This window comes from Gymnoscopelus microlampas (assembly GCF_963454915.1).
Source record: "Gymnoscopelus microlampas genome assembly, chromosome: 21".
Classification (NCBI taxonomy): Eukaryota; Metazoa; Chordata; class Actinopteri; order Myctophiformes; family Myctophidae; genus Gymnoscopelus; species Gymnoscopelus microlampas.
In genome coordinates this window covers 25,855,221-25,881,066 of record NC_139958.1, presented here as the reverse complement: position 1 = coordinate 25,881,066, position 25,846 = coordinate 25,855,221, and the positions used below count along the sequence as shown (strand labels likewise).

At 40.7% G+C, this 25,846-nt stretch overlaps 1 protein-coding gene across 5 annotated transcripts in view; it reads right to left on the bottom strand.

Annotated features, from left to right (window-relative positions):
• The window catches only part of pnpla7a (patatin-like phospholipase domain containing 7a), a 46,334-nt gene extending 20,557 nt beyond the window's left edge, over positions 1–25,777 (bottom strand). For 2 of the 5 annotated variants that reach the window (XM_084046892.1, XM_084046895.1), the window contains exons 1-25: positions 25,639–25,777; positions 24,528–24,584; positions 23,991–24,065; positions 21,842–21,929; positions 21,411–21,493; positions 20,493–20,584; positions 20,247–20,387; positions 19,965–20,124; positions 18,129–18,209; positions 17,679–17,807; positions 17,291–17,371; positions 16,463–16,592; positions 15,342–15,397; positions 14,763–14,918; positions 13,806–13,883; positions 12,428–12,633; positions 11,586–11,717; positions 11,321–11,444; positions 8,968–9,081; positions 7,907–7,973; positions 7,523–7,672; positions 5,727–5,790; positions 5,050–5,218; positions 737–919; positions 207–325 (exon numbers count right to left, since the gene is read on the bottom strand). In XM_084046892.1, coding sequence (XP_083903018.1) covers positions 207–325; positions 737–919; positions 5,050–5,218; positions 5,727–5,790; positions 7,523–7,672; positions 7,907–7,973; positions 8,968–9,081; positions 11,321–11,444; positions 11,586–11,717; positions 12,428–12,633; positions 13,806–13,883; positions 14,763–14,918; positions 15,342–15,397; positions 16,463–16,592; positions 17,291–17,371; positions 17,679–17,807; positions 18,129–18,209; positions 19,965–20,124; positions 20,247–20,387; positions 20,493–20,584; positions 21,411–21,493; positions 21,842–21,929; positions 23,991–24,065; positions 24,528–24,575 — 2,726 coding nt within the window. In that variant the 5' untranslated portion in view covers positions 24,576–24,584; positions 25,639–25,777. Of the gene's footprint in view, positions 1–206; positions 326–736; positions 920–5,049; positions 5,219–5,726; positions 5,791–7,522; positions 7,673–7,906; positions 7,974–8,967; positions 9,082–11,320; positions 11,445–11,585; positions 11,718–12,427; positions 12,634–13,805; positions 13,884–14,762; positions 14,919–15,341; positions 15,398–16,462; positions 16,593–17,290; positions 17,372–17,678; positions 17,808–18,128; positions 18,210–19,964; positions 20,125–20,246; positions 20,388–20,492; positions 20,585–21,410; positions 21,494–21,841; positions 21,930–23,990; positions 24,066–24,527; positions 24,585–25,638 lie in introns of those variants that run through there. The other 3 variants (XM_084046893.1, XM_084046894.1, XM_084046896.1) reach the window with 3 other exon arrangements.
• Between the last annotated feature and the right edge of the window lie 69 nt (positions 25,778–25,846).

The window sequence follows — 25,846 nt, the reverse complement described above, 5'->3', positions numbered from 1 at the left end:
CACGTTGTGACACGTTCTGAGCTTGTAGATCTGCTATTTCCACTACTTTTTTATTTTTCATTTTCAATGTTCATACATTGAAAATGCATGAACATTTTTCAATATGGAAACAATTATGCTGATTATGCAAACTAATTGTGATTATCTCAAATAATTGTGATTAGGTGATTATGTAATAATGGTGACAGGCCTACATAGGGTGTTACCTCGCTCCTCCTCCTCCAAGGATGAGGGCAATAGCATTGCCGGTGAGGACCCTGGCCAGGCGGGAGAAGTCTGAGTGACGGTCTGCTGGCTTCAGGAATACACGTTGGTACATCTCTCTCTAGAGGAGAAAGAAGACAGAAGAGGAGAGAGAAGGAGAAGATTGAAGTCTCTGATAGGAATGTAATTATATACATATATAGTGTGTGTGTGTGTGTGTGTGTGTGTGTGTGTGTGTGTGTGTGTGTGTGTGTGTGTGTGTGTGTGTGTGTGTGTGTGTGTGTGTGTGTGTGTGTGTGTGCGTGTGTGTATGTATACCATATAATATATACACAGTATATACACACACACAGTATATATGTATGATATATGATATAAATGATATATACTCTAATAATTACATTCAGATCAGACTTCAATGAATTTGTACAAATTCAGGTCCAAACCATGAGGACCTACTTCAAGTGTGTATTTGTGTGTGTGTATGTGTGTGGGTGCGTGTGTCTGAGTGTCTATGCCCTATATAATGTACCAGTTTTGGCAGGCTCCTCTTGGAAAAGACCCTGCGGGGACAAGAGAGGTGCAGGTGTCGGGAGATCCAGCTGCGCATATTGAGCCAGTCTACAGTTCCTTTTGGTGGGGGGGCGTCCTCCCTGTGCAACAACACCAGCTGCTTCTGGGCACGCACTGCACTGCTCTCCAACATGCGCTCCAGCTAGTGATGAGGTAGACATACTATAGTCATTTTATGAACTTTTCTAAACAACTAGCCACAATACTGTGGGATTGGCTACCAGGCTAACAATACAGTATGTGGCTGCAATATCATTTTGTTCCTATTACACACAATTTTGCCACTTGCTCTTGTGGAGGAATAAAACGCCAGCTGAAAACTGAGTGAGCTCTCGCATTCACTTAGGAAGGTCAAATAAAAATGTTAAGGTCAATCAACAGTTATTTTATAACAAAATAAAATACACTGCCTCATAATTTATGAGGCAACATGAATTTTAGTGGCAGAGAAATGGTTGGGTTTGGAAGCTTGACACAGCAGAGCTGGTGCAGTTGGTGCTAATGGACTAAAAAAGTGGCCGTAATAATAATTATTTAGTCGCCCGTTAGTTGTTTGGGGGGTATTTGTCACTGTATATTTGCACATACAGTACATGAAATGTGTCCTCTTCATCCTGAGATTCGTCCATCCTAACTACAGGAGCAGTGGGTACTACAGCACCCAGGGATCATGACGATACAACCCACTACTAGAGTGGTTGCTGGCTTTAATTTCTCCATTTTTAATCATAATAATAGTATTATTGGTTTGTGCCCATGGTTACCCTAAATAAAAGTGGAAAGTAATATTTATTTCCTTGTTAGATATGGTTGTCATTAGTACGGGTGTCGCAACTCTCCAACTCGACATACAAGTTCATGATTCGATTCAAACTTCTTACACAGTTAAAAAATGTAATTAGATTAATCTTTTTGCAGGTGAGGAAGCTCAAACTGTTATTGTAAAGTGTCCCTCTGCCATCTAGTTTAAGTGTGCACTATTTACATCCAGTAGCAGTGCCGTTCAAGCTCTTGATTGCAATTTGACCTTTGACTTCGATTCTCATTTCAGTCGGTTTTGCGACACCTGTAGTCATTAGTTAAACTTGCACATTGTCAGCAGAATATTGCTGACACAACCACAATGACAGTTAGACTCAATACTTGGGAATCTCGGCACAGACTGGAAGATTTCACTAGTGCCTTAATGAAACTCAGCAAAAATAGTTATGTGCAGGCCATATCTGCAACCGTTTCTCCTTTTAGGTGTAGATGTGGGCTTTCGTCAGAGCAATGGCTACCAGGTTTCTCATGTGTCGTGCAATAAAACCTTAGCAGTCAACGAGGAAGGTCAGGCCTGCCACCTGGTCACACTCCACTGCACTTGTAGTCAATATAGGCCCTGCACTAAATGTTTTAGTGTCTGGGCAAGGTGAGGGGCTAGGCCAGGCACGTGGCAAGGAGGATAAATTCAACAGAGCTATGACTCATTCTGTGACTGGGAAAATATTGATCAATTTTTTTTTTCAATTTTTGTCCTGGCGTCCTGATGAAAGTGACCCATGTTCTTCTCCTTTATCCTTCCAATTCCCCCCCCCCCCCCCCCCCCCCCCACAAAAGCAATTACACACTCATTGAAGGGGCTATAGTACTGTTTCTTACCTTTATATTATGTTATTATATCCTAGGACGAGTGGTACAGTAGAAAATATTCATAACTCCATCCCGAGTCTACCGCAGCTAAAACCCAGAGCGGACGGTCCGTGCGCTAGATCGTGTATTTTTATCGCTCTATATCAGAAAACTCTCCACAGTGTTTGTGTTAGATGTGCCCCTCCGGAAGTCTTGCAAGACGAGATTTCACCCGTGATTTCCTCCAAGTCCACTAGTAAACACTTCGGCGGCCCATTTGGGACAAAAACACTGTGGTGTGGTTTCTGTCATTATGAACGACAGATATAAAAAAAGAAATTTCAGCGATAAAAATAAGCAATCTAGAGCATGGACCGTCCGCTCGGATTTTTAGCTGCAGTGGACTCGGGATGGAGTTATGAAATTCTTCTACTGTACCACTCTTCCTAGGATATAATAATATCATATAAAAAGTTAAGAAAAAGGCTAGTCCGAAATTCTCCTTTAAGCTGGTTAACCCCAAAGGCAGACGTATGATTAAAGGACACCATGATCAAACACATTAACCTGCTCTGCCAAACTCTGGCCAGCTAGCTGAGCAGCTGGCTCAAAACAGACACAGTGGTTAGCTTCATATTCATGTGATGTCTACTCTGCCTCTAGAAAGAAAATATCACAAACAAGAGTTAAATATTATGAAATTGTGTAGGAGGCAAACATTCTCCTTAAGCACCAGCTGTACAAAAGCTTCAGAAGACAAACATCAGACTCAAAGGGCTGATCATGTATCCACTAGAACAAGGCTTAAGGCTAGTAGACTTTAAATCAAGAATAAAATAAAGAATCTTTAAAAAAAATATCCAATCAATTCCAGCTTGTGGTTTGCAAAGTGTGTGCCCTTAAGGAGAAACACTCACACTGCATGTCAGTTCAATGTTATCATAGTCTGTAGAACACAACAGTTACAATACAACCCATACTGAGAGGTTACAATACAACCCATACTGAGAGAGAACATTCCCTGTCTGTCTATTTTGGCAGCTCCCCTTGTTCCTAAAATTCCCATGTTGCATTTCAAGGGCAAGCACTGGCCTAGCAAGCTCATACTATGGCCAGCATTACATCAAACACGTTTCATATTTATCTCTACCAGGCCGAAGGCAAAGGAGGAGATTATATTTTTGCTTTGTCCGTTTGTTCTGTCCGGGGTTTATCTGGTTTGTCTGTCCAGGGATAATTTCACAAACTGCTGGACCGATCAGCGCCAAATCATAGGCCAAGGAAGGTTTCTTTGTATATATATATAGAGATTTTAATATTTACCTTTAATTTCATAATGGAAGTCAAAAGGGGTTGGATCAGGCTGAAACCTTGCCCAAGTCATAAATCCTAGATAACAGACGTCATAGACTGGCCACACTTCACCCCTGTCCGTGGCTAAATTTGTAAATCACAAGCCTGAAGGCAAAGGTCTCTTTGTATGTCCGGGGCTAATCTCACTCACAAACTGCTGGACCGATCAGCGCCATTACTTGGACGTGCACGCTGCCAGTAGACCAATTAAGTTGTTTTCACATAGTATACTGTATATTCATTGTATAAAAAGAAAAACTAGGAACAATGAAATATAGTGACAAGGGGATTTCAAACGATGATTCAAAAAAATGATGAGTCCAAATATGGACTAATACGTCTTACAAAAAATAGATGACTGACGACATAGACTGGCTACACTTCCTGGTGGAGATACAGTATGTGCTTCACTTAGCTCATAAGCCTGGCTAAAACACTGGGTGCATTTCTTATTACTGCTGAGCTCAGCCTACTCTCAGTCATACTGTCTCCAGTACCGTTAGGCTAGCTTGTAGCATAGCGACACGGTTCCCTGTAGTAATTGGAAAAATCGACTAGAAAAGTGTGATCCTCGGAGCACAGGGCCGCCTACCCACGGCCCTCAAACTTTGCAAGGCAGTCATAGCCAATTAGAATGGGATCCGACTCATACATCTTGATCACATTACCCCAGAGATAATGTGTACCGATTTGTGTGAGTTTTGGACAAAATCTGTAGGAGTAATAGCAAAAAGTGTGTTTTGAAGAAAACCCACTATGGAAGAAAACGTGTTTCACAAAAAAATGTTCTCATGGTGGTGTTATAACTGGCCGATTTGAAAAGAAAATTGGGTGGAGTCCTTGGCCTACTGGGAGTGTGCGTGCAATGTTTCCCGCCGATCGGTCCAGTGGTGCTTGTAGCATATCATGCAAAACGGGCTCCTCCAGCAAACTTTGAAAGCCAATCGTAGTCAATCGGAATAGAATCCGAATCTGACAGATACATCTTGATCACATGCCTATTAGGTGTACCAATTTGGATGAGGTTTGGACAAAATTGACAAGAGTACTAGCAAACAACTTGCAAAGAAAAGTTAATATTGTCAAGTGGAAATGGGCGTGGCCTATTTGGGTAGTTGCGGAAATAAATGTGCCGGAGATTAGCTGTACACGGACAGATGGAAGAACGGACGGACGGACGCAAAAACATAGTCTTCGGCCTGGCGGAGACAACAATTACGTTTGCACTGCAGGCTATAATTGAGAGTGTAATGTCACCCTGCACTTATGCAGAATGGTCCACATCTTAGATGACATTTCCACACCCACCTGCCCCACTGCAGGGTCCTGCTCCCCCAGTCCCACGATGATGATGCAGTCTGCCTGGCGGATGCAACGCTGGGTCCAAGGGGTCAAAGTGTAGTCTGTCTGGTAGAGGACAATACGATGGATGTCCTCCTGTTGGCCAAGCCAGCTGGACAGACGGTACTCATGCACACTGAGGATCAGGGGACAGGGGAGTAGCACTTAGCTTGGCAGCATTGGGTCAGTTTTGTAGTGATACAAGTAACGAAACTTGAAACTCAATTTGATGAGTGGCTGAGAAACAAAGACAAAAAAGGGGGAGAGAGAGAGAGAGACACTAGAATTGACAGAGAAAGATAAGGAAGCAGACAGAGATAAGACGGAGAGATAAAGTGACAGAGAGAGTGAAAGAAGAAACTGATGAAAAGAGACAAAGTAGAAAACTCGGAGAGAAAGACACCAGGATAGATAAAAGATAAGGACAACGATGGAGATATGAAGGAGAGATAAAGAGAGAGAAAGCCAGAGTGAAACACAGAAACAGATGAAGAGAAGCTACTATTTTAGGCCATTTGAGGTCCAACACTATCACTCAGTCAGTTTGATTTTTGGGGCAAAGCTGATGACAAATGAATGTTAAATTGCCTACACGGTATTGAATGTCTGCTTTGTACAGTAGTTACAATGCACATCATACACACCTGTCAAGAGCAGCTACACCAAGACGTTGTTTGATGGAATCACTGGTCAGTAAAAGAGTTGGACCTGTACGTGACCAAAGAAGCCATTTTGGTTACAAAAACGACCACATTTACATGAGATCTATTTGTGCTCCAGTCTTTTCTTAAGTAGGGAAAACGGAGGTAAACCAAACAGTTGCACAAAATGCCTGCTAACTAAAGTACTCAAACAATGGCCTTGACCTCAGAATGCTGAAACCATCTTGTTCAAGCCACCTTAGTAGTGAACCCCTACAGTTTTAATTAAAATCAGACCTGCAAATGAAGGTGGTACAGCAATGATAAGAAAATGTAGACTCAAATTATAGTAACGGTGACCTTGGGTGCAGAATGCTGAAACAGCAAAATTTTTAACAGTAACAAATCGCTGTTGGAGGCGTTGCTGTGTGTGTGTATGAGGTGTCAAGTCAATAGTTTGTTTGGTAGCGACGACGACACTTTTTTTTTTTTACACATTTAGTGCCAGGGGTTTATTAAAACAGGGTACATCTAGTGCTGGCATTTTACCGCTTACGCTGCGCTGTTTAGGGCTGCAGACGCCATGACGAGGACGTGGATGTAAACAAAGGGTGCGTGCACGATGGTCGAGGGTCCCGACTATCGCCTGGAACAATAATATTTCTAACGCGATCCGCCATTGCAGAGTGATCGCCCATCGAAAATGGCTCGTTTCCACCACGGTAAAAAAGATATGAAGCTTTTTCTCAAGGGAGTTATAATGGGAGTGGACGGGAGGTAGGTTTTTTGGTACTGATCCACATCCGTCGTCTCCATTTTAGAGACTCCGTGAATCATCCCAAAGTTGCGTTAGAGCGCCCTGTGTGGAAAAATAAATAAATAAATCTCCTCCCGTAGATCTACGGTTATGGCACTCAACGGGTGTATTTGCACAACCGTAGATCTCCGGTTTTGGTACTCAATGTGTTAATAGTTTGCTTGGTGGCAACGACCACACTTTTTTTTTGAATAGTTTGTTTGGTGGCGATGACCACACTTTTTTTTTTGTTCTGGGCTATGATCCCATAGCATGGGAGGAGGCCCGTCGTTCAGAGATTGGGAAAGTCTCGGGGAAGTCTCCCCATTGGCTTAAAGGAGTAAAGGACAGCCAATGATGAAAAGGTCGTGAGAAAGTGTTGAGAAAGTGTTGAGTAGTTAATCAGTCTCTTCCTAGACCAGGGTGCAAGCAACCTGGTAATAATTTCAATCATCACAAGTAAAGCATAACTCCGCTGTCGAGCAGCCATGTCCAAAATATTAATAATAACACAATACTGCCTCATCAAAGTTGGTATGGTGACCTTATACATTGTCAGATACTTGAATGTGTCCTTATAATATCACCACTTTACCAAAATACAGCTCAAGTGCAATTGGGAGGTTTTTGACCATTAATATGGAAATAGCACAGATTTATTTTATTATTGTTGGTTTCTGCCCGACAGCGACGATAAACTAAATCCCCTTTCTAATTTGGGAGGAGAATGGCCTGAGGATATATAGTCCCAGATCAGCCTCTTCAAACTTGAAACGGATCGTAAAAGTGAAGTTAAATCTGAGCAGGGAGCACCAGGGCAAACAGTAAACACAAGGACACTGGCCGAATATATGCCGCAACTCTACCCCCAGTGACAGGCAAGGAGACATATAATGAATCAAATACAAGTATCACAATAATAACCGCATCTATGTGTGTGTGTGTGTGTGTGTGTGTGTGTGTGTGTGTGTGTGTGTGTGTGTGTGTGTGTGTGTGTTCTTACCGATGGCGATGAGCGCGTGCTGCAGCTCCAAGGTGAAGGCGGTGAGGGGCACTTCTTCAGATACAGGCAGCACTGTCACAGTGGACAGGTTGGAGGCTTGGTTCCCCGCATCCCACTTGCTGCCTGGGGTGTGAAGAGCCAGGCTACGAGCTGAGCAGTGAGGACATAGAACAGTGGTTCTCAAACTTTTTCATGTCAAGGACCCCAAATATGATATGTATTTGGCTGCATGTAGATGTTGGACAGTAGGCTGTGATACCTGACAATGAAGGCATGTGACAAACCTAGGCATGTGTGGGCAATTCTAAAATCACAAGATTCTCCAGCTTGTTGTTGTGACAAGGTAAGCTGACACACGCACGCATACACACACACATACTGTACCTGTCAGAGGGCCATTGACCTGCTGGAGGATCTTCTGTCCCAGTAAATGAATCAACCTTGTGACAACCTGTAACAAACAGTTTTTCAAATCTTATGTTAATATCGATTGATGCGGTCCCTGTTCTGAGCATTTCGTTATAGGCGGAAACTTGCACACACAAAAATGTCCATGTGCTTACTTTATCTTTCACTGTACGCCAGTGTTGCACAGCGAAAATAGCAGATCATTTATTTCCGCACAACATCATCATATGCAATTACCGTAAGTAATAATTCAGGGCTACTGTAGTAAAGCTTGGGAACGCATTGAGGGACATCCCGCAGATTAGGGCTGTCACAATTACAAATTTAAGTTGACGATGAATTGTCACACTAATGACTGCGATTAAAGATTTAAGGGGCGCCCGCTGGCCTAGCGGTCCAGCCGCAATCCACGACCTTTGCTGTGTGTCACCCCCCCAATCTCTCTCTCCATTTCCTGTCAGCCTACTTTCCTATCATTAAAGGCAGAAAAAGACAAAAAAAATATCTCTACATTTTTTTTACATAAATGTAATTGTGTTTTTGGCATTGAACATTGGAACGTATGAATAAAAAATACATTTCTGTTTGCATCGTAATCAAAAAAAGTGCACAGGGCAGATATGTCAAACAACTGAAATAAACAAAGAAATTACTGACATTTATTAATTTTATACTTTAAAAATAAAAAGGTAAAAATAGCAGAAATAGCTGATCTACAAGCTTACGAAGTGACGCGTTGTAAGCTTGTAGATCTGTCATGTCTGCTATATTACGTATGAACATTTCTTGAACATAGAAACGATTATGACAAAATAATTACGATTATCTAAAATAACTGCGATTATCTAAAATAAGTGCGATTAGACGAGTATGTAATAACAGTGACAGGCCTCCCCCGAGTTCCACAAAAACAGGCAACATAATGTTAAACACAATAATTATTAAATGAAATCATGTTCAGATAGACTATGCACACAATAATTATTAAATGAAATCATGTTCAGATAGACTATGCATTGCATATGCATACAGCCTACCTGAGGGAACTTCCTTTTGATTGAGCTGAGTGCCCCTTCTGGTAGCTTGGCCAGCTCAGAGTCACGTACAGCATGCACTGTGGTTGCCCTGTTCTGATGGGTCAAGGCCTCCACCTGGACAGCGAAACAACACACACGTTCACTTCAGGAGAACGGTCACTGTCGTCTTAACAGAGTAGTGCATTAGATGTATACAAATATTTTAGTTGTGCTTTCAAGTTATAACATTTTATTTATGATTTTTAGCAATAACTTTTTAGTTCAAAGTGCAGTATATTGTTATCAATATTTAAGTTGTGGATCTCAACTTGAGTTACACGTTTGCATATCATTCTTTTTTTTGTCTTTTTTGAGACTTTAAGAGTTGGCATAATGGCAGGTGAATGTTGAAAGTAAAATTGGTATTGAAAGAATATAGCCTTTTTCCATTCTTAGAACCACCCACTACAGTAATCTACTGGCCCCGTTATATGAAATCTATATCTCACTCTGGCCCATAACTCTATCTAATCATCCAGGTGATAATGACGTCCACATAAGGGAGCTAAATCTGTCTCACAGTGCCAGCCAACCTTATAAGCATCTTATTTCCCACCGTCACAGACTCTGTAACTAAGGTTATACTCCCCAGGTAACAGTAACCATGGCATCCATCCACCCAGTATTATTAGAAGCGTAGGCATCATTGCAGAGACGCTGACATCAGCCAATTAGAAAGTGGGTGAAAGTGGTAAAATTACTGTGAAGATAAATAAAGGAGAGGGATGATACCAGAAGTAAGGCGAGGGATGATACCAGAAGTAAAGTGTTTATCCACCAGGATGGAGGAATAAAAACTGTGCACTAAAGCATACTAACGACCATTATCTACAGTAATTTGTATTTCATCCTCGTTTTATGAAAACAAATGTATGGACCAATTTCGAAGCAAGGTGTTATGAATACTTTTATGTGTTCCTCTCTAAGGACAAATATGCAAGTGTATGGCTCTTTTACTGTAAGGTTGTTTCATAGAATACTGTAAATATACCTGTGCAGAAAATTATTGAGAGTGCAGAGAAAAAATATCTAAGTAGAGAACAGATGTGCTGACTCTGGACTTTTCGGGAGTGCTGACAAACTCAAACATGCGTTTCCCAGTCCTAATTAAATTCAATAATTGATGTGTTCAGGATAAATTAATGATAGTTGCCATTTAGCTGTCAGATGGCATTCTCATTTGATTGGTGAATGCTCTCTCAGACTATTACACCAACCTTAACAATATCAAACCTGTGACAAATCCTAAAATTATACTTCTCTAACCTAGTGCCTCAACACAACCATTTATTTTATTTTATATCTAAACATACCCATGTGTCTGTATATTAGTTTTTTATCCCTAGTGGGAAACAAAACTAGGATAATTGGCGCAACCATAACATCTCAAGGCCTAACAAAGGAACCTGGGTGCAATGATTTCTAATCTATAACCATGTGATCAGTTGGGGACAGGGTTGTGATCAGCTGATCGGCTGATGGGTCACTAGGACTAGTACCGGTCAATCAGAGCACCTGACAGCTGAATAACATTTCCTTTATCAATGATAGCCATAGGCTGAATATACACTACCTAAATGAAAAGCTTCTCTGAAATATAAATGTGTTGGAGCAGTTCTTAAGTGGTTATTACTAAGATAAAACAGTTCAATTTGGGTAAATGCCCCGTGTACTGCACTGTTGCATCTTGGTTCAGGTGATGGCAGGGAAAGTTAGATGAGGGAAAAAATACTACAATTTTGGGGCTTACAAGTAGCCCGTTGTTTGCTTAAAAAGGACCATTCCAGTGTTTTTGCCTGTTTTAGTCCACCCACTGACTACAAATCAAATAATATGTCACATTAATACTAACTTTGTGCCAAAGCATACCATAGTGTAGTCTATCAGTTATTTTCTAGATTATTTTACATCATACATTTTTGTTTACACCAGTTGGCAAGCAGTGTGGAAAAAATAGGCGCTTTGGATGACATAAAACCATTACGCCAAGGACCATGATAGGTCTATTCAATTAAGACAATTAGCTCAACACCAGACTGTACGAGAAGCCAAAAAAAAGTAGATTTTACTCTTACAGTACCTGTACACAAGACATAAAATGTTACAAAAAAGAACCTTGAACCTTGTAGCAGTAATAAATCAGGATGCCCCCTCTCCAGGCTAGATTTGAATTGAGTACAACCTGAAGACCTGTCCAGATATTACAAGCAGTTGAACGAGGTAATCTTGTTCTGTACCAAAACTACATGAAACCAGGCATCATACTTCTATAAGAAAACTTGCCCCTTGTCAATGTCATCTTGGTCCTCCTTACCACTCCAATGAGGTCACCACGACCATATTCTCCTGTTAGCTCCTTTTTACCATCCTCCTTCATAATAACTGAGCGCAAACGACCACTCAGCACTATGAATGTACTGTCTGACTTCTCCTCCTGCCTGAGACACATACACACAAACAAACAAACATCACTTACAACAATGCACAAAACTGCAAACAAGTTCATACAGAAAATTGCATTTTAACGAGCAAGCTGCAGGTCACTTTAAGAAAAAAAGAAAATCGGTAGACAACAATACCTGTAAACAGCCCTGCCAGCTTCCACAGCCATCCAGTCCAGAGCAAAATCAATTTGTCTGACAAAGGAAGACATTCTCCTCACCACTGTATGTGCTACATTCAACACAACAGTGGGCTCCACACGCATGATCCTGTGAAGTAAATACAAGCACATGAATGCAAGCATGCACACACACACACACACTGCAACTGGGCTGCTACTATCGATTATCTTCTTTGTGATTATCTTCTATTTTCTACAAAATTTTGAGTTTACCCCCTTTTTCTCCCCAATTTAGTAATTATGGCAATTGATTCCTCCCCACACACGTCTGTGTTGTCACTGCTGTTGTATCTTACCGACTCACCTGCCAGTGAGGAGCCACCACCGGGAGGGCGTAGAGCCTTCGTACTACTCCTCCCGCCCAACACTCCCTGCTGACAGGTGCCGCCCCAGCCCATAGGAGTACATGCAATGACCAATATCACCCTCCCCATCCGGCTTCCCACCCCCAATCACGGGCCAATTGTGTTCGCATAGACGCCCGACAAAGACGGTTGCACCACAGTGGATTCGAACCCACAACCTCCGTGGGGCGAGAAGTGTACGGTAGTTAAAAAATGTATTGTTTTTATTAACCACTTAGGCGTTTTATACTTTGTCTCACAATGGTGTCGTGCAAATATTTTCACTACAACTACTATTTTCACTACAAACAAGGAAGTTGGCCTCAGCTGCCAAAACATTCAAACAAAACAAGTTCATGAACGCTGTGCTGTCTACTCTATGCCTTCAGCATGGGAACACAGTTGTTATGCCTGTGAGTTTATACTGATGCGATGCATTGCTGTGTCAACTGACTCATAGAAGTGAGTCTTGGAGATGGCGAGGAAGCTGCAGTCTCTGAGTGCTCGGACAGTGAAGATGAGCGGTTCTCCTGTCAAGACAGCCAGCTGACCCACCAGCTCCCCTGGGTGGGTCACGAACAGGCACGTCTCCTCCTCACGGTCTATCATCCGCTGGTACACGTGCAGCAGGCCAGAGATCACAAAGTGGATACTCACCTCCTGATGAACCAAGAGGAGAGATGCTTTAAACATAGCGTGTAATTATAATATAAATTCGGTAAACTCACACGTTTGTCTCTGTGGCTTCAGTTTGCAAATTACCTGTCTGTGTTGGTGTGTGTATGTGTATGTGTATGTGTGTGTGTGTGTGTGTGTGTGTGTGTGTGTGTGTGTGTGTGTGTGTGGTGTTGCATTGCTGAATTGGAACGTAGTTGCACTCTATTTTAATGACGTCACGTGCACATCGCTTAACACCTACACTACAGGTCACACAATGGACAATTCATATGCATCTAGGCTCATTCCTATGTTAATTCACCTGGTGTGAGTCGGGAACCTTTGTAAACTTTGTTGAGGTGTGAATTTAAATCCATGCATGTGCCTGCACGTGCTCCTGTTCAAATAGGTTATTGCACGGCGTGCAAGGCCGTCCCATGAGCAATGCAACCGTGTGTGTGTGTGTGTGTGTGTGTGTGTGTGTGTGTGTGTGTGTGTGTGTGTGTGTGTGTGTGTGTGTGTGTGTGTGTGTGTGTGTGTGCGTGCGTGTGTAAACAACTTGTTGGAAGTGTGTGTTACTTTCGATCATAACCAAAGGCCATGGCATCTAGAAGAGAGTTTGTCTGAATGTACTGTATGTCCCGTAAAGTAGACCAATCACAGCCTACACCGCTATTTGACTACACTGCTATTTACAACAACTGACATAATCAAACACAGCATGAACAGTCTGCACAACCAACCCCTCCCCGCCCCCCCAGTGAATCTCTGTTACACCCAACACTGTTCATGTGAAGCACTTTGTTATCATTGGTAAAGTATTTATGACGCTATTTCCATTTGGTCAAATGAACTATAAACCCACACCACACTAGGACACGCACACAAGAAGCGAGTCTGTATAATGCAGCTTCACCACTGAACACCACATTGTGATTTGTGTGGCTTCCTTCACAAACTGCACATAGTAACTTACAGTACTATCAACGGCTAAAGATTGGGCAGGGAAGCCACAGCGTTATTAGACGATATGTCTTGTATGGCCACGCACTCAGTCAGGTAATGACTTTCATTTTAAGAGAAAGAGAATATCACAGCCTGAGCACAACTTTGCAAAATTGATGAATACCACTGAACTGAGAAAAGAGTGTGTAGCTGTAGGGTTATTTTCTAACCTGGTCTCCTTCACGAGCCACCACAGACCCTGCTTTGACCTGGTGAAGAGTCACTCTGCCCTCCAGCAGATTGGGGTCCTGCAAGGGAGAAAAAAGTTAACAGATATCATTCAGTAGATTCCTGGAACACTGCGGCACCACCGCGATGGCCATGAACAACAACAAACAACCCACACGTACACAGACTGTTGCAAATCGCATAATGTAGCTGGGAATGATGTATATATATAATATATGAATATACATGTTGATCGTACTATTCCTTCTTGTAAAGGGGATATTCTAAACATATATCTCCAGAGCTAAAGATATGACAGGGATGAAAACCCAAGATCTTGGAATGGTAATTATTATATCGTTGCTGTCAGGCAGAAACCATGTATCTCCATATTTCAACCGTTAGTTTTTCGTAAATTAATGCCCTACTTCATCGTACAAGATCATCATGCGAAAATAGCGAAAATAGCAATTCTACAAGCTCACAACGCGTTGCATTTCGACCCATTGTGAACTTGTAGATCAGCTATTTTTGTTTCTTTTTTTTTACATTTTGAAATTAAAAAGTTAAGTGTGTCTTTCTTTGGGTTTTATAAATATTGAAACAATGAAAAGTATTAACAAAAGCTTGTGACTAAATAATAATTACATTGGATCCATTGGAACACTGGTTCTTTTTTCCATTTCCTAAGTAACGCTTTTGGACATACAAGGTCTCCACCTGACAACGACGATATCATCAACCCCACATGTAATATATTAATATACAATACACTTTGAATCTAAATGTATTCTTCCTTAACAAAACAGGACTTGTAGTTTTATCAAAAATATTCATTTATAAGCTGATCACTGTAAACATTATTCATTATACATTAATAATCATCATCTTAATAAATGTATATTTTATATACTAAAATAAAATGCCATTAAACATTTTAGTTGACCCTCGACACTCACCTGCAACTCAATGATGCCCAGCAGGTCTTTCTTAGCAGCCTGGAAGATGGCACTGATCTTACTAGGGTGGACGGCATCACAGCGCCCTCCACTGTCTGTGTAGTGAAACACAGCTGAGGGTGTGTGATGCATGGTCACACTCTTCTTAAGAATGGACTGGTGGAGGAAGATGAGGAGAGAAACAGATCAACACTCCCAGGCAACTGGGTGGAAACTGGAAAAGTACAGTGTATAACTCTCAACTAGGTGGTATGCCGTTGACGCCATATTTTTTACTTTTATTGGCATTTAGCAGTTATTGGGTTGTCATTGAGGGTTTATTGTGGCTAGGTTTTATGTGCCAATATGTCTTATTTGTCATGCATGTCGTCTTAAATTGCAAAGAAATGACAGAGTGGCAATCGAACAACTAAAGCAATGCCGTAATAAATAAACCAAATTACAGTGAACTAAATCATGTCTGATTGCGTTATCATCTAGTAAAAAATGAAAGTAAGGGGAAGCCACACAAAGCCAGTTGTGCATGCAGTGTAAAGCGTGTAAAGCAGGTTCAGAACACAGGTTGCTGGGGGGTCTTACTTTGTGAATGACAGGACTGGAGGGCAGCTCGTCAATGGTGACTCTGGGTCTTTCACCTGTTACGCATGATGGACGAAGAGGATAGTGAGCATTAGAACTTTGTCCTTGTTTGAGGGTAGTTAATTCTGTGCTGGTCGATAAAAAAAAAACACACTCGGCCGACCCACCTGTGCCGTCGCCGGGCGCGGCGATGGAGCGTCCTATACGAGTTTAAAGGACTGTCCTTACCACCATCTGTTTAATTTGGAGTGAAGTCCAGCTAGTCCATAGTTGATCAGTGTGTGAATGTATAAGCAGTATTAAACCATGTCTTTAACCACCTCAGCGACCCTATTCTGGGGGGAACATTCGCCAAAAATAGCAGATTTACAAGAGCTTGTAGATCGGCTATTTTCAGCGAAGAGATTTGGTTTACAGTGAAAAAAAGTTGTAAGTCAGCTCAATTTAACTAAGAATAGAGGGTTTAAGTGGTTAAAGTGCAACTTGTCCGACTTTTAACCCGAGTCTTGTCTGGAAAAACTCCCTTATCATGTTATCATCCCAAAACGTGTTTTCCGTAGGCTTTCCAATGCCTTTGAGAGTATGCTCACGTGACACCAAAAGCATAGTAAAGTGATGTCAGATTTTCACATGTTCTACACCTCACAAAAGAACGATTGGATTCACGTTAACTCATTCAGTGCCAAGCTTATTTATTCATGTTAATGGAATTTTGGTTCTGAGTGCCACAGCCAAAATTCATTGTAAAAAAAAAGTGCTTAGGAAGCGAGATACAGCCTTTTTAAGTTATAGGTTAAACAAGGAGTGGATGGAGCAGCAAATCTTCAAATCATCATATCTTGGGTTCTGAACATGTTTTTCCCAAAAAAAAAAAAAAAAAAAAAAAAACTTTTATTTTGAATTTTTTTTTTTTTTTTGAATTTTTTTTTATGACGGATTTGACGGATTGTGGCACTCAATGAGTTAAGACAACGTCAACATCTTCCAAGCATTCAAAAATATACAGCATATGTTTTGAATATTTTTCAGGCTCCCTGTATAATGTACATGTGTGTCAAAGAGAGAATATCAAATTAATATTCTTTGTGCTTTTATTATGTGCATTGCTGTGAGTGTAGCACCTGTCTCAGTGGGGGCCTCAGTGGTACCAGCAGAAGAGTCTTCCTGAAAGTGAGGCCGGCGGTTTATCTTGCCTGGACTGGCCTCTCCAACCACATTATTAACGTTTGACAAGGGCACCGCCTGACGCTCCTGTAAGTCAGATAATGACAATAAAACAATATATCACCACTTATTAACATTATGTGGTGGTGAGATGACATTGTTGTTGTTGTTGTTGTTGTTGTTTTTTTTGGGGGGGGGGTCCAACAGGGTGGGGAGGGAGGGCGGGAGGGACGGAGAGAGGGACAGACAGTCAAATAAATAAATTCATAACATTATTTGCCACTTTGAACCTGGCGTCACCATTTTGAGCTTGTCATTATTGTACATTTTTCTAAAGTTTAAAAACAATTTCAAAATGTTATATCCCATCTACAACCTCACATCGAGCTTGTAGATCGTCTGGGCTGAGCATGGGGGGGTTAAGCCACTTCGCAATAAGGGGTGGCTATGGCTATTTGGGGATCCTTGGCATGAAAAGGTTTGGGAACCGCTGACCTATAATTGTTCTCTATGTTAATCATTCTGAGCTTTATGACTCTTTGTGGAGACAGAGTTATGATTGTCATGAAATTAATGTTGTGTGAAATTGGCTAGCTTGCTTGTGTATGTGTGTATACACATTACACATAGGTGTCCATGCATGCATACGTGCATGTGAATGTGTGGACATCGATCTATCCGTCTCTCTGACTGCATAGTGAATACAACCATTTCAGTTCTTGGGAATTATATCCTGTGTGCGTGAATGAGATAGAGAAGAGTGTATTTATGTAATTCCCGCCTACCGGATTGAAGAGCTCGGTTGTCAGGCCAAGGTAGTTATGCAACGCCAGGAAGGTGACTCTCTGGAGGCGCACCATGATTATCTGGAACACACACAAAGACAGGAATGCTTCAAAATGCTTTTCATCAAGTCTTTTAGGTGCAGGTGGTATGGCTGAGGTAGCTCTGAGGGAGTTTAAAAACAGCCAATCAAATGGCTTTTTTAAAAAAAAATTTTTACCCAGGACAGGCTATTCAGTAGTACACAGTAAAATCCTGAGTGTTATTTTAACTCCGAGTGTAAAATGGATCCAAAACCTCCATGTTAATCTAAGTGTAAAAAGGTTTTTACACAAAACACTTTAATAGTTAAATTAACACAGAGGATGTTCCTCGGTAGAGAGCCATTACCTGAATAACGCGTACAAGCGTCTCAGGGTATTTCTCAAACACCGACTGGAAAGCTGATGCAGGCAAACGCAAAATAGTGGAGCGAAAAGCAGCCCGTGCTGACACCGTCTTATACGGCGCTGGATATCCCTGTGTGGTAGGCAAAAGGAAAATGGTCATGATAGGCAATAAAGGAAAGAGTTAAGAAATTGATAAAGGTGCCAATCTAACTCCAACTGTAGAATTGACCCGCTGTTTTATGAATTGGTTCATTGAATTAAAGACAGCTTTTTCCAAATGAATTCACTAAACTACAACAATTATAGTAAAATGTATAAAACTGTATTGTAAAAGTATAAGACTTCAGACTTGTTTTCAGACTTGATAAAGCCAATCTGATTCCAATCTGGATAGGCAAAAGATCGGATGAGGACAGAGACAGGGCAGATGAAGGAAAGATAAGGAGCTCACGGTGATGATATCCAGAATACTGAGAAGGCTGTGGACACTGTCCCCAGGGAGAACATCCTTCACTACTGGTTCTGTGCCATCCTGCAACACATAACACACACACTATAGGACGTATACATACAATAACATCCACTTATTTTAATATATCCATGGTCCAGACACAAACCTTGTCATGAAGATTCAAGGCAAGCGTGTCAATGCATGCTTATAATGTGTGCACAAGAAAGAGAATGCGTTTGGGATGGCATTAGCATGCTTGATTTGCCATGTGGGATGTCCAAATGTCGATTGGAACGGTCTAAAGATTCATTTGAAACAGTCAAAGTACCAACAGCATTTACACACATCCGTTGCCCTTGTCTAGGTGTGAGGACGTTGTGAAGGGCCATCATGGCAATTGCATCATCGATCGATCTGTTTTGACGATATGCAAATAGCCACAGGTCCAGCGTGGCAGGCAGCATGAACAAATTTAGTCCCTCAACAACCTCTCCAAGCATTTACTGACAATTGAGGCAATATCTCCAGTTGTTCAGACATGGAGTGCATGCCCACAATGGTGGAAATCTTAAGATATCAAGGGTCTGGGGATCTGGTTGCTCTCAGACAAAATTGGTGTCCATGACCTAATAATAATTTGAATTTATATAGCGCTTTTCAAGAGACCCAAGGACGCCTTACATCACCAAAAAACAACTAGCTGCCAAAAGCCAGTGTAAACACGTGTCTCTTCAGTGCAGACTTAAAAGAGGCCTGTGTTTGCGAATCTCCATAGGGAGAGAGTTGCAGAGGGTAGGAGGGCTGCCACACTGAAAGCTCTATCCCCGACGGTCCACCTATTGACCTAGGATGACGACAAGAGCGCTGAAGACGTGCATTACCGAACATCGAAGTGACATTAGAACTCAGAATGTGCGCAGTCCAGTTGCCACTCATTTTATGCAAGCTAGCCAAGTGAATCTGCTTTAAGATACATTGGATTGGAGAAGGTAGATGAACCACGTAGGCAAGGAGATTGGGAGACTTAAAAGGGAGGCTTTTTGGATTTATGAACTAAAAACCCCAAAACCTTTTGGTATGAATTTGGACTTTGATATTAGACCGTTCCTTTAATATATCTGCCTACGAGTATTGTTTGTAAATATAGCATATGTATATCTTTATATTGTATGTATATTTGTACATTGATTGTGTATGTTTTGGTGTATTTGATATATTTGTGTTTTTTAACCTATTGTTCAGAAGTATGGCCCCTCATTATTTTGTTCTTTTGGAGTGGAATATCACATGGAGAACTGCAGCCTACCTATTGGTTTATTAACTGATTGAGTGATGACACCCACTGACTCTGACCTACTTAAGGGTCCAAAGCCATAGGCCTGTAACTTGATGATGCCCTGCATGGGCGAAACGCTGTTTGGTTAAAATAATAATAAAAAAAGACGGGAGAGCAGACCATCATGTGCGGACATTCCTTTTTTCTTCACTTGATTATTTTTGGGTTAGACCTCATATTTCTTTCATTTTAACAATGCCATTCATTGGTCAATCATACATTATGAGCTGGCATAAGAATGTTTCTGCAGTTCTGTAGCAGTCTTTTTTTTTCTTTTCTACAAACAAAGATCAAAGTTATCTTTATGGTTACATATTTTAGGGGAAAAGAGAACAATTTGTTTGTTCTGGTTCTCTTCAGACATTGCAGCATAATGAGTGTTCCCAGAGTTGGTCTTGCTTTTTTTCTAGCCTGATCAATCAGTCATATTCTTAATTGGCGAGGTACATTTACTTCTATACATTACTAGTAAATGAACTAGGAGCCTATCATGTACCTACATTCTCATGGATGCAGAGTTCAAGTCGTCCATCCTGAACAACGTAGATGCTGTCGTCATCTTCTCCAGGCCTGAACAGCCCCTCCCCCTCCTGTAGCTCTATAACGATCATGTGACGACACAGCTCTAGGAACAGAGGTTTCTCAAAGTGGCCCAGGACCCTGAAAGTATGAACCAAGGAAACATTTAGAAAATGCAACTTAAGGGAAAGTTTCATTGTCTTTCTTTCTCACATATAGGCTACACACACACACACACACACACACACAAACCAGTGCATTACCTGACATTTTTGAGCATGTAGAGAACCTCAGAGGGCAAATTGGAACTCTGCACATCAAACTCTGTGAGGTCAGCTTCCAATAGGGAGGGAGGGGGCTCCTTGGGCTGCAAGGTGGGAGGGTCCTTACGAATTCTAAGAATTCTGTTAGACAGGCAAACAAACAAAAGTAAATTCACAAATGTCATTACTAAATAAATAGAGCTCCATGGATGCACACACATACACACCAGTAAAAAAAGATCATACTTGTGCGCTATGCTGAGAACTTTGGTTCTTTTCCGTATGCGCTGTGGTGTTTTGGAGACTGAGGTGGAGGGCGTAGATGACAGGGTCTGGACCTGAGACCGGGAAAAGTAAAGTTAAACGTTTCGCCGTTTTCAATACTGACAAAAAAATAAAGGTGTGTCTCGATGCACTTGAAATTAATCAAGTTAGAAATAGTGACGGAAGCTATTCAAGATGGGGTTTAACTAACTAACTTCACAATTTTGGGGAAAATGTTGGGGTGTAGTGAGCTTGTAGAGCGGCTATTTTCGATTAAGATATTTGGTGTAGACCAAAATACTAGCGGACCTGTTATAGAGCCCTGGAAGTCAACTAAGTATAGAGGATATGCGTGTGACATCATCATCAAACCCGGAAGTTATGCAGGAATGCGTACTCAGTGTCAAAAAAATACTTTCTGGCCTTGACAGCCCATGCATCCAAACAGAAAAGTCATATCTGATTGCATTAAACAACATTAAACAATGTTAAACTAATTTTGCATGTTGCTTTGCCACTCGATTTGCCACTCGATGTGCCATTCACTTTAAGCATGCGCATATCCTCTATACAGGATTTAAGTGGTTGAAAAGGTAAATGTGTTAACAAGTACATACCTCCTTAAATTAAATGTTAAACTCTGCCCTCTAGTGATGGAAAGAAAAAAAAGCACCTGGTGCAGTTTTTGCTTTAGGCATAAAAGATTGACGACTGATGACATAACACATTTTTTGTCTTGAAATACTCAAACTCACACCAGTGACAACGTGCTACTAAAGATACCTACTTGTAACATACCAAAGGAATGGGTTATAGACATTGAAGATGCACGCCATGACTGTGGGAAATGTGTGTATGTTTGTGTCCACGAGTGAGTGAGTGAGTGAATATTAAAAGAACCTTTCGCATTATCTTCCTCCCATAAAAGAGCACTTTATCCCTCTTTCTGAAGCGATAGTGAGGTTCACCAGCCTGGTGTACACCTTGACACACAAAAAAAAACAGTTAAACTTCTTACATTCTGATCCAACTTAAGGGTACATTCTTAAGCAGCTTAGAGAAACGACAGGTCGCCCTCAAATGAACCATATCAATCTCAGAAGAAAGTAAAAACAAAAAAATAATACTACAAATAGGTATTATGTACAAAGAGCCAATCATTGCTGCTAAATAAGCCTGGCAGGGTGAAGCATCAGAACCGATGACAGATCCTGTTTCATGCTTAAAGGGGTTTATTCATAAGAAAGGAAACTTGCCAATTAAACAAAAACATACATATTTTCCTGCATTACACTGACTGCATTACGTAGCGCAGGAAGAACATAACTCACTGGTCAGATTGTATCTTCTGTACAGGAAAAGCACCACAATACCAATCAGAGACACTGCAACAGCAGCCCCAATCAGTACGCCGGTGAGCTGTAAAGGGTGATTTATAAGGCAGACAAGAGCACAGCAATAAGAATATTTACACATGTTGAGAATGATGCAAGCTGAATCAAAGGACATAGCAGAAAGGGCCCTGCTTCAGTACTCTTGAAATTAATAGTTCCTTACAGACTTAAAACAACAAATACATTTCAAATAAAAATAAGATAATCAAAGTTCATAAAAGCTGAAAAGTTGAGAATTTAAAAACATGAGCACCCCATGGCAAGCAGGTGTCCAATTTGTTTGTTAAAATGATCAATTCCAACAAGGGAATCTGGCTTCAAATCTTTTTGTAGTATATTTCAAGAGAATGGTGCAGCATAGCTGAAAGCATGTTTCCCCAATTCAGTTCTCACAGCGGGAACATGATATGAGATATCTCTGCCTGTAAGTACGTGCGTGTAATGATAATATATCTGTGATAATACTTAACCGATTAAGACCTGAGGCCGATTCTACAAAGCCTTCCAAATCAGTAGTTCTCACACTTTCAATATTTTTCAAAAATAGCGGATGTACAAGCTTGCAGCTTGTATATCTGATATTTTTGAATAGCCTCAAAATTCTAAAATGACACAAATGCTTTCCCAGTTTTAAGCCTAAGGAGGACAAATTCACCAAAAATAAATAAAATATGAAAAAAATAGAAAAAACTGGTGGTAAAGCTGTAAAAAAAAAAAAACAACGTCTGTTTGTTTCAAGGAAGTTTAGGCCAATCAAAAGGTCTGCACAAAAACATGGTCTAAATGAGGTTTGGTCACATTCTTGAATTACATTACATTCCTTCCTTTGTCACTGCTAAATATTTTAAGCTTTCTGTACCATCACTTGTACTTAAAACTTCACGTTTCATGTTGTGTCAAGGATTACATGGGTGAATTATTCAATTTTGGTGGGATCATATCTAATGCTTTGAGAAGATAACAATCAGACATTACTACTTAAGATTACTTCTACTCTACTCGCAAAGAAGATAATCAGTCTCGCATGGCTACATTATGGAGGAGAAAGTTATGAATGGGTATACATGGCTTGGCTAAATGGTTCCCAATCTACTATAAAGATCAAGCTGTGAGTCTGTCTGTGCCCAAATATGGACATGGGATCTGTGCATGACTGTAGTTCCCTTTTCCAGAAGGGGGCATTCCCGTTTCCGTGTTCTGGGTCAGTTTCTCAGAGCTTCATTTGATTGGCTCAGCAGCAGATTTGAACTGGAAACACACAACACCTTCATATGCGTTCCCTGGATACCAAACCTCCACAAGCTGAGAGGGAGATGGAGAGGCGGAGGGAGGGAGAGAGAGCCTTATTACACCACGCAATAACCCAAAGAAGGAGAATCTATTCACCCATGCAATAACTCGGGCCAATGCTGGGTAGTGAAACCTGAACACATGAATCAGTGCAATAACAACAGCAATGTCGGGCAATGAAAACGGAGCATGGCTTATCATTTCACATTTTGTCAATTGATGTGGTCTAATATAGTCAAACAATTCTCCTCAATTAAATATGAATACTATGTGTTTTTGTTGTGTTTTCTTTAAAGTTTGTTTTCTCAGTATTTGTGGACAAATGTCTCTATCCCTGTTTTTTTTACAATAGGAGCTATATAATGGACACTGAGAGGATGGTGAAATCCATGGACTCCATAAGACATTTTTGCCTGTGTTGCATCTCTTAATGTGCGACTGTAATACATAATTGCACTTCATAAAATGAAATGAAAAATAAGTTATAAAAAATGTAATACTTTGAAATTGAATGTGTTGCTGTCTGATGGAGTTAATTACTTTCATCTGTTACCACATCTGTTACAATACAGCTGTTCTGTTGTACTGACTTATCTCTCAAGAGTTGATCATGCATGTGTGTAAATATAAGCGCTGCATTTATTTTCAAATAATTATGAAATTACAACTTTAATTACAAAACAATATGTATATTGTAAAAAAAACATGTCCTAAAATGTGAGCCTCGGAGAAATTTGTAGAAACCTGCAGACAGCAGTAATTGGCAGCAGTCAAGGTAGATTAGTTTATCTCATACCATGGTTGTCTGCATTCTCTCCTCCACAAACTGTAACACTCGTGCTCTAATGTCATTCCTGCTGTTCGCCAACATCTAAGAAGACAAATCAATAAGTATATTAACATTACACTACAGCAACATAATTATAATAATCATATAGTAAGACATCAGCAACTAAGATGTACCCATCTGTGACTGCAAAAAATATCTTTAAGAAAAAAAAAACGTTTAAGAATAAATTAAAATGAGATAATAATAAAAAGGATATAACACTATAAGTCACTACAAAAGGTCAAAACAGACAATAACAGAAAATGTGAGTATAATGTGCTATATACCAGTGGTTCTCAGGATTCCAGGGACTCTCTGGGTTCTTTTAGGAGGTTCTAAATTGAGCCTTACACGTCTGTAACTTTGACAGTATATAAATGGAATCAAATGGATTTGGTTCCATTTGTATAATGTCAGAGTTACGTTGAGACCTTGACATTTTTAAGTTTGAGAACCATTGCTATATACTATATCTATATGTATGAACGTGCTGATGCTACTCACTGAAGTAGCCCAGCTGCACAGATCCCCATCTTCTCCCTGGCAATCCATCCTGTAAACCTAAGTAATAATAATACAAAATAACCTAAAACATCTTTCAGCTTCCAACTGCGTGCAAAATGGCAAAAGTATGTTCACCATGTGATCTATATAGGACATAGCTGGAGTGGACGCGGTGTATTTTTCAATAATTACATTACCCCGTATATACGAACGAGGACAACAGTAGGACAAGTAGAACAGATTGGACACAAGTTGTCCCAACGATACGGATTAGGAAGGAACTACTGTAGCCTTGGGTCATAGATGTATTTTATCAATGTTGACATTTTTATATCTATGATAGTCTGGGGCTGCACCCCCCAGGGTGTCCTGGACTTTCACCAGTAAATCGCGTATTTCTCCGAACATCTACAAATACACAATATAAGGTGCTTACCAGGTTGCCCCAAATGTTGACTCAACATTAGGAGTCTTTGTGCAGTGTATTAGTCCGTATTTTTCAATAGATATGTGTTTTAATCCCGTCTGTGCCTGAACGCCATTTCCCCCCTCGTATACTTCCTGTTTACATTATGTGTAATTCTGACTTTCACCAGATGCGCCCGTCACTACCACCCATTGAGGAATACATGGAATTTCCGACAGAATCCGACACAGACGGGATAAAACACTTCTTTATTTAAAAAAAACGGACTAATAAAGTGCCCAAAGGTTTCGAATGCCGAGTTAACACCCGGGGCTACAGGGTCAGCACTCAGCACTTTATATATGTTTTTTGTTGTACATGTACGGAGAAGTACGGGCTTTCCGCGCGTATGTCCAGTGACAATTGGGGGTGAAGCCCAAGACTAATACTATCATAGATAAGAAAGTAAAAGTCAGACTCGATACATATGAATATGATAGTCTTGATTCGAGGCTAGAACTACTGCAGAGTGAACTTCCCAGAAAGTAGGACAAAGCAAATGTATGCAAGCAGATACAATTACAGTGTCATGAACACAGCTTGGCTAATTAGCTTGACGTTACTATATGCCATTTTAATAATAACAATTCAACTAAGTTAGCTACCTAAAGTTAGCAGGCTGCAAGTAAACATGATGTTAATTACCTACACATCCAACTGTAAATGATGTTTCACAGAGACGGACGACTAATGAACTACAATCAACTGCCGATGGAGCAGAGACAAGAGAGAAAGGCTAACAGGCTAATTGACAACTAACTTTTCTTGTGTTGACGGTGTCGCTTCACTTGTTTGGCTCCACCCATTTAACCATATGGACCAATAGCTGCTCTGGAATCTGCCGTTGCTGCGA